The following is a 9,096-nucleotide window of genomic DNA, read 5'->3' as shown; positions in this document are numbered from 1 at the left end:
TTTTTTTCTTTTACATATGCTAACACCAACTCTGCAACACAGCAACCCACGATAGAAAGCTGGGAAATTAACAGTATAAAACTGTCATGTACTATTGATTCAGAAGGGATTGTTAGTGATCTGTTTTATTATTTTTATCTTATGAAAAATGTTTCACTTCAACAATAAAATGTGCAAGACCACCTACTGTATACTTCGAACGTGCTGGTGGCATGTTTGGTGTAGCTGGCAGTTCAATCCACTAATATACGGATTGAACTGCCACTTYTTTATCTGCAGGTGCTTTAGACATTTTGCACATAGCGTTTTGTGTTTACTGTATTGTTCTAAAAATGGCTGATAAACTAGAATCTGTTCACTCATTCTGGACGGAAAAAGTTTCAATATCTTCAACTTTGAATACTTCTGTGATTACAAATGATGTTAACTCAATTTTCAGAAAGCAACATGAAGTCATTGAAATGTCTAGTAGTATAATTCTCTTTCATTATCTTTTGGTTGTCACAACAGCGTTAAAGAAAGAAGCAGCTTTAACTGMACGCTGACGGCCATCTTAACRGTGTGTCGTGCTTCCTRCAGGGCCGTCCCTCCAGACTCCGTGGAGAAATGGCTGACTCAAGCTGGTGGAAGCTGACCTTCTCACGCAAGAAGAAATCTGAACCTAAGGTTTTGTATGAAATCCCAGCAGAGCACGGATGCAACAATGAGAACAAAGACCAAGCAGGCATCTCTTCAGACAATATGGACAGCCAGTTCAACGCAAGGCTGGAGAAGATTGTGGATAAATCTGCCACCAAAGGCCGTCACGTCAAAGTCTCCCACTCCGGTCGCTTCAAAGAGAAGAAGAAAGTCCGATCCACGCTGGCAGAAAACCCAAGTCTGTTCGCAGAGCACAACCTCAGTAGTGAAAATCATAAAAACAAGACGGACAAATAGCAAAATGCATCTACATGATCATAAAGGTGTCATAAATCACTCAGACAAAGGGCTACTGCCACACCGTGGCAACAGTAACTAAAACAAACAAGTRGTATCTTGAAACCGACGTTAATATATTCACAAACTGAATCATGGACCGGTCCTGGAAACATTTCTGTCATTATTGTAAATGTTGAATTCTAAAAACAAATGTCCAAATGTTCTCAAGCATTTTTTTTAATGCTTGCACTGGTGTTGTGTTTTTTTTTTAAAGTAAGAGCTGAAATGAAGTAGCTTAAGCTTAACCTCCTTCGTCTTGTGTAGCAATTATGTATTTTTATGATTTAAAAAKGAYCTTTTATCAAAAAACACAGTCCATTTGCTTGAATTTTATGAAAAAACATGCAAAACTTGATTAAAATACGAAATGTCCGAAAAATGATTAAATGTTCACAGTAGCCCCAGAAGGTATTTACCTGGTATTAACGATTGTTTTCTAGGTAAATATCTAAAATAAGTAATAAAAACTTTGAGAAAATGATTTATCAACTTGCGAAGGGCTTTTTATCCATTTTTACTGTGCTGGAAAAATAATTGTTTAGAATGTTTTTTTATTAATCAAATGCAAGTTTATAAATTTTGTAAATGTCCGTTGTAAAGATTTTTGGGGTAACATTAAATTATAACTTAAAATAAATTGTTTCAACATTTTATTTTTAATCTAATTTTATTTCACATACACTGACAAAGCACTAGAAAATGTTATTTGCATTCGTATTTATTGGTAATAGAAAACAACAGCCACATTTTCTTATAAGGGACAAGCTGAATAATTAAACAAGTCGTATAAATTATAGTACTGTTTTAGAGAAAATGACATTAAAATGTTTTTTTTCCTTCTTTTTCTGAATCAGAAAATTAATGAAATTATGAAAGAGATGTGTACYAAACCTCAATTTTGTGCTTTTCACCTGAGAAGAGTTCCACATACACCATGAAAGCTTTTCATAGCACATCCAGGTGCTACAAGAAGTTAGAAAAGTAAACGGTTTTAAAAATKTATTTGATTTTTACTAAAACAGAAGGTAAACAAATATAGAGCAGCTAAATTTAAGTCTCTGCTTGTCATTTGTGTTGACAGTATGAATGATGCAGAAAGATACCAGCTGCATCAAATGGACCATTTTTAAGTAGAGACTATTATTATTACTCATTTAGTGTTGTTTTCTTTATCAGAGGAGGATAGAAATTCAAATATAACAGCTGGAACCAAAATTGACTTGTTGCTCCTGTTTAAGTGACGACTTCAGGTAAAAWGAAAAATTAACTCAAGATTGATTTCAACTGTTTTTATGCTTTTAAGTTTCTCAAAGGACATTAGACAATCTGTAGCAGAATRAGAATTTGGTTAGGAATCAAAAGACAGCGAGGTCTTATTCTAGTGAATTGTTATAGATAGGAYAATGTCATTATGTGTCAACTGGRCTAGTTAAATCTAGACTTCAGCCYCATTGTCTTGATTATTTCTCTGTTGGTAAATTATAGAAAATAATCCACTGATTGTAGACARACTCCAGTTTGACGTGTGCCAAATAAGACACAGATTAAACTTCGTGGCTCAATGCTGACCACCACAATTTTCCTGTTTAAGTGCTAGCTAGATCCGGCAAACTACCACAGCTACATGCTAATGAAACTTCCAAACATATTGTAATATAAAACAACAGTTGTGATTGTTTGTTCCTTTTAATTGATTTATTTTTCCCAACCAACCACAGTGGGACAATAAATRGMATACAGCTAAACTAAAAAATAATCTCCATTTGTTTTGTTTGCACACTTGCTACTATTAGTCAAGTAGCACAGCAACCTACTGCAGGAAGTAAAAGAAAGTAATAGTTTAAAACCTTTTCAGTCTCTACATAATCCACAAAGATACAAATTAACATTAGCAAGTTTTCACTGCTAAAAACAGAAAGTTGGAGAATAAGAGCTTTAAGATCCAACGGTTAACTGGCTCAGAGTGTTGATTTAATCGATGAAATTAATACCACCGTAATAAACTTTTTCGGGTGCAATTTTAGAAATCAACAAACATATGAAAAGCTAAAGAAACATACTAGCTACCAGCTTTCTGGTAGAGATACTTTTTGCTGAAATAATTTCATTATGCTTATTAAAGTAAAACTATTTCATTGTTTCACCTGAGGTCCTTCCTATGCAAAAGGTGCCTTTCTGGACGCAAGATCATCAATATATTCAGGAGGAAACATGGCTGCTGCTGTTAGCAAGCTGATCTTGGTGAGATCACTGTGTCATGTTATAAAGCAGCTTGCCGTTTCCCCCTCAGCAGTTGCTGGTAGGTTTCTTTGACCTGGCRATGGTAAGCAGACACTAGTAACTCACACTCTGCTCTTGACTGCTGCTCTTCATTTAATAATGCAGCTCTGCTAAACCAACCTCATGAACTAAATGTAGATTTAAATGGAAATTTGAGCATTTTGTGCTCTTATCTTTTCTCAGATGTATGGGTATTGTTTTTTCCTTCCTTTAATAATGACTCTACTGCCACCTGCTGGTCAAACACACTCAGGCTTTTGTTCAAAACGAAACTTTATTAGTTTCAGATTTAACAATGAATGGCTTTCAAGTAGTACAAGACACACAATAGCTGAGACAATAGCTGACAGCATTAGCACTTTTAATCTCAATGTTAAAAGGCAAATATAATCTGCAACAATTACTTTATCCCTCACTTTAATAGACTGAATGTGAACGCTGTTTTTTTTTTTTTTAAGGAGAGGTCACATTTTTTTAGTCGTCTCAGTTTGTARGCTTTTTAACAGCATTATTACATGTATGATCATATATCTAAAAAAACATGATCATGGATCTGAAAAACCGTTGCAAACTCCCATTTTAGAAATGATCTTTTTAAGAAAACATCAAACTGAAATCAGAAATCTACTTCAAACAGTTTTCTCTCTTTCACTATAAAATATTATTCCAGACAGAAATCATGACATTATAGCTACAGAACCTTGAAAAAGTATTCACACCACTTCAACTTCTTCATATTTTGTCACATTATATCCACAAATATCACTGTATTTTATTTGGGATTTAATGGGATGGACAAAACACAACCTACCCAAGTAATTGTGAAATGGGACGGAAACATCTTATATATATATATATATATATACATTTTTATTTTATTTTTCATATTGAAGTTTAAAAAGATGGCGTGCATTTGTATTTACTCCCTCTGCCCTAAATAAAACATCCAGAGCAAAATTAATCTGATCTCGCACAGCTGTTTGGGTCAGAGAAGCATAAAGATGCTCTGCTCCAATAAGGTCAAAATTAAACCATCTCTGAAAAAATGATGGTGGGTATGGTTATCTTCAACAGGGAACAAAAAGATACGCACAAAACATTTCTAAAATTTWTACCTGTAAACGTTTAGCTCACGATATGGACTTCGTTGGGTTTCTCTATCGTATAAAAGCCTAAAGAATTCCACCAAACGTTTAACAGGAGACAATGTGGAAGACATGGAAGGGTGTGAATACTTTAGCAAAAGCCCGTAAGCTGAATTTGCAMYCGAAAGACAACTGTGCTCYTTTTAGGAAGTGAAGACACTGAAGTTTGAGGAAACAACCAACTGCGACTCATTTGTGTCGGAGGAGGCAAACTTTCCTCGTTTCTTTTTAAAGTCAAATGAAAACATGAAGCTTCGCGTTGCAGTCAGTTTGCAGGTTCAGATGGTTCGAGTCAAAGAATCGACACAGATTTAACAAACATCAAATGGTTTCCCACCAGTACCTTCAGACGTTGGCTACTTTTTAAGTTCACGGCGTTCTGGACGGAGCGTCTGTGGAGGCGGCTCTTACGGAGAGAGTCGCTGGTACACCCAGCCTCCCTCGGCTTCGTGCTGGAACTCCCCCCGTTTCTCTCCGTCCTTGACCTTGGTGAAAACGATGCGGTCGTGGAGTCTGTTGGTCTGACCCTGCCAGAACTCAATCGCGTGAGGTTTGACCAGGTAGCCGCCCCTGAAAGATCACAGGGCGCRGTTGGAGCGTGATGGGGAAACGCCGCGGAGATCGCGCTGATACGCTTCTTGTGGACGGTTCAAACAGGGACTTTTGCAAAGTTACTTATTATGAATAGCACCTTGCAAACAGTTTCGCGCCCTTTGAAGTTTTTCCACATTTTGCCACATTACAACCACAGACATCAGTATCTTTTTGATAGACCTGCACAAAACAACACATAGTGCTGAAATGGAAGGAAGATAATATTTTGTAGAACCACTTTTATCAGTTTTTATTGCGCTAGTTGGAACATGGCATAATTTTAGTTTTTTGTATAATGAGAATAAGGAATCTGATAAAGCTTTCCTTCCACGCAGTCAAACTGATACYTTGAAAGCGTCTTAGTTGATAGTCTTCCAAGTTACCTTTTCACTTAATCTGGATAACAWGTTCCTTATTTAGTTTTAGTGAWTGGAACTGGTGGAATAAAAACAAAAATGAAGTTTTTTTCCCCTGTAAATAAATAACCAATGAGGCTTTTTATGGCCTGACTTGCCAATATGCATTTCCTTTCTACAAAAGTCTATAAACACATAAAGGAGAATAAGTATGCTGCAGGTTATACCAAAGTGCATGCTGTTGGTTAATTCTAACTTTTCAGTTTTCAACYTGCTGCTCAAAAGGAAGAAATGTCCAATGCACTGATTAATTGATGSATTTAGATAATTAACTTTGTTAATTATTTTTATTATTTGGAAATAGTCATAAAAAAAATAAACTAATATTCTCACCAGTAGTCTGGCATCGGCACATCTGTGTCCTTGTACTTTTCCTCCAGTTCAGCATTTTTCTGCGTCAAATACTGAAAAAAGAAATACTCAAGATCAATGTTTTACATACATGCACGAGCTAAAACACAGAGATGCTCTCYCATCTCTCACGTCTCTGTTAGGGATCGGTGTACTCTGTCGGCTCACGACGGCCCCGATCTGACTGTCCTTCGGCCGTGAGTGGAAATAATCACAGGAGTTCTGGTAGGGGATCCTCTCCACTGAGCCCTCAATACGAATCTTTTAATTAAAATTACAATAAACTGACCATCAGTGGCTGGGAAAACTGGGAAGCAGAATATGTGAGAGAGTTATTTTAGAGTGCCTCCTACCTGTCTGTGAAGTGGTTCCCAGTAAAAAACCAGGCATGCGTATGGATTGCTCTCCTGCCAACGAAAAGTCAGTCGGAACCAGAAAATATGCATCTTAAATCAACATTAAATGAAGTGAAATAAAAAATAAACCTATGAAAACATAATTATTAGTTCAGATTACCTAATTTGTTTGAATGTTATACTAAAGACTACAGAAAAATCACTTGAGAGATTCAAATCACTGAATAGATTAATTTGAAATGCTAATTTCTAATTAATCTATTTCTACCATTTCTGCTGTGAAAAGAAAGTGAAATAATGTTCAATATTTTTTTTGTTTAAACATGAGATTCCAAAGCTTTGTCACACTTCAATTAAATAAGTTTGTTTTACCAGCTGAAGAGAAGAACAAAAAATACAGCTGATTGAGTCAATTAAATTATATGTATGTTTTGTACAACACATGTAGAAAAGAAAACTGAGAACCTAAATATTTTTCTAAAATTTTAAGAATGACATGCAGCCAACAGAGAAAACTAACTATCGTGTGAAAACTGAATTGTTTTAACAATCTCTATGCACATCGTCATAAAAACTGATGTCCCCCGTTAGGAGAGGTGGGCAAAGTGCAGTTACAACATTATTATTGAAATGTACAGCATTTAAAACAATAAGCTGCATTCATGACGCAGGAAAGTTTTGTCTTCATATGACAGAATGGCGCTGTACGGAAATATGTGAAAAACCAAATTTATAATGGGCCAAATCAAAACCGAAAAAAGCATATATTAGCACATTCGCAAACTGTTCAGCAAGAAAACATCATGAGTTTACAGACAAGAAATTAATTTTGGGGCGAGTTGAGTTTTATTAAATGTTTGGCTTTATAAGGATTAACAACACAGCTGCATACCAACTCTTTGCCCTTTCTGCTCTCGTAGTTTGTGAAGAAGCGGAAACCTTCATGGCTGTAACCTTTCAGGAGGACCATACGYGCAGATGGACGTCCATCCCTGGTCAGACAGAGGCGATGAGACACAATTACAGAAGGTATTTGTCTTAAAAGTTTTAAAATTGCTGGGAGACGGTAGGGTTGCCTACTTGGAGGCCGTGGCGATGCACATAGCATTGCTCTCTCCAACTTCAGGGCACTTTGTTGCTTCATCAAGCCAGTTTCCAAACTCCTTGATGGGATCCAAAGATCCAAGTTGACTCTCCTCAAAGCACTGCATAAAAAATATTTCATTTAGGCAGCTAACCCCCCCCCCAAAAAAAAAAAACCAAACAAACAAACAAGGAAGCAAATTTTAGAAAATGTCACACACAGAGAGAAATCGGGTCATGGAAAATTTCTAGTTTGATCAGGCCTGACTTGTGATCAGATAAGTGAGAAACTCAAAAATCCAATTCTTTTCGCAGCCAGYGAAGGAACCATATGTAAACTCTAGGTTATGCAGACAACACACTTTGTTGTGGACCTTGTTACTGAGTGAAGCTGGCTCAAGCTCAGCCATTACCAGAGGCCTTCAGAGTTGAAGTCAGAAAAAGTACAAAGGTAGTCATTTGACATGAAGGTCATTAGCTGAAAACCACTGATTTATATTACGCTCCAATGTGCTTTACAGACACCAGTCTCTTACTGTTACCTTAAAGCAAAGGCCAAATTATTTTAGAGCCGAAGGCCTAAGATGTCTTTTGCAATGTTGACAGTCCCTGAATGTAAGAGAATGTGGACCTAAATGATAAGATCTCCAAAACACTCTCAAATCCAGCAAATCTGTGAAAGACAGGTTTAACAGTAATAAAGAAAAAACACATCAATTTTGTTGCGCAGCATTTTGACTTCCTGTTATCCATTTAAGTCTTGCTCTCTCTCTACTCTAAAAATAAACTAAACACCTGAAAAAACACTAGTGATGGATGATAAGTAGGTACTTAAACACCACTGGCTCCACTGGTAGGAACATGTCAAGTTAGATTAATGTGGAACAAGGTTATGAATGCTTTGCAAGAATCTTTGATTTGTTCACAGTTKAACCAACYTAATGTCTGCAGGATCAACGTTTGTTTTAACAATATGTGCGTCATGCAAATCAAATGAGTCATTTTCACTGTTTAGGGTCAACCAAATAAGTCACTTCTCTTATGGCTGACCCATTTGGAATCTGCTTTTTCATTAAACAGTAAACGGCACTGGGGACAGGTCAAAGTCTAAAGCATCGAGGGAGCATTACGAATTGAGACATACAATCCTTGCAGGTGTACTTGTTTCCAGTTTTCTCACTACAAATTTAGCACGATGCAAAATAGTTGCTTTGTGACCTTGCACCTCCAGACTGTGACTTCTGCCTTGATTTGCTCAACACAATATATAATGTTTCTGCTTAGAATGCCACTCACCTCTTCCTCCCCTCTATATTTTTTCCTCATATTGCTCAGATCCATGGTGTTGCCGTCACTTATCGTTTTACTGCAAAAATTTAGTGCAAAAGCGCCCCGAGCCCCAACAGACAGGCTAATAMGAGAGGGGTWATTTCTACCAAACGGGCTAAAATGTCTTAATGAACTCACACTGAGTATGCGCCTCATGCTTGTCAAAACTACTCTGACGTAATCTTTACGTAAGGGATTATGCAAACGTGCAGGTTTCTGCACATCATTTTACATTATTTTTTGTAAAATAATGTGGATTTTTTAAAAAACAATATGTCTTCAGTCCTAATTTAGGTAGAACATAAATAAAATGTGGTTTAAATGCATAAAGTAAACCGAAGGAAAAAACACACACGTCAATAACTTGTGAGGCGTTCAAATGACATGGGTCTTCTTGTTTGCCACGGCCTGTTCTGTATTTGGCAAGAAGATTTTTTTTTTTTTTTTTTTTTTACTTTACAGACATAAATACATCTACTGACACAAAGGAAACGTAGAATAATTGAGATATAGAAACGGGGGTTGATTAATGGTTTGAAAAGAAAAAATAGAATTAAAAGGATA

At 36.4% G+C, this 9,096-nt stretch overlaps 2 protein-coding genes across 2 annotated transcripts in view; one reads left to right on the top strand and one right to left on the bottom strand.

Moving 5' to 3' along the window:
• The window catches only part of prr15lb (proline rich 15 like b), an 8,645-nt gene extending 7,186 nt beyond the window's left edge, over window positions 1–1,459 (top strand). The window contains exon 2 of the mRNA XM_008437422.2: window positions 580–1,459. Within this exon, the coding sequence (XP_008435644.1) occupies window positions 607–936 (330 nt within the window). The 5' untranslated portion in view covers window positions 580–606 and the 3' untranslated portion in view covers window positions 937–1,459. The remainder of the gene's footprint in view (window positions 1–579) is intronic.
• Window positions 1,460–3,699: 2,240 nt separating this feature from the next.
• pnpo (pyridoxamine 5'-phosphate oxidase) lies at window positions 3,700–8,718 on the bottom strand. Its single transcript, XM_008437421.2, has 7 exons — window positions 8,500–8,718; window positions 7,201–7,325; window positions 7,013–7,112; window positions 6,118–6,171; window positions 5,897–6,025; window positions 5,747–5,817; window positions 3,700–4,973 (listed from the first exon to the last, which is right to left on the bottom strand). Exons 1-7 carry the CDS (start codon window positions 8,686–8,688, stop codon window positions 4,811–4,813), a joined length of 831 nt encoding a protein of 276 aa, XP_008435643.1. The 5' UTR covers window positions 8,689–8,718; the 3' UTR covers window positions 3,700–4,810.
• Between the last annotated feature and the right edge of the window lie 378 nt (window positions 8,719–9,096).

This window comes from Poecilia reticulata, linkage group LG19, assembly GCF_000633615.1.
Source record: "Poecilia reticulata strain Guanapo linkage group LG19, Guppy_female_1.0+MT, whole genome shotgun sequence".
Taxonomy (NCBI): domain Eukaryota; kingdom Metazoa; phylum Chordata; class Actinopteri; order Cyprinodontiformes; family Poeciliidae; genus Poecilia; species Poecilia reticulata.
The sequence above is the reverse complement of the archived record's forward strand: the minus strand, read 5'-3'. Positions and strand labels throughout refer to the sequence as shown.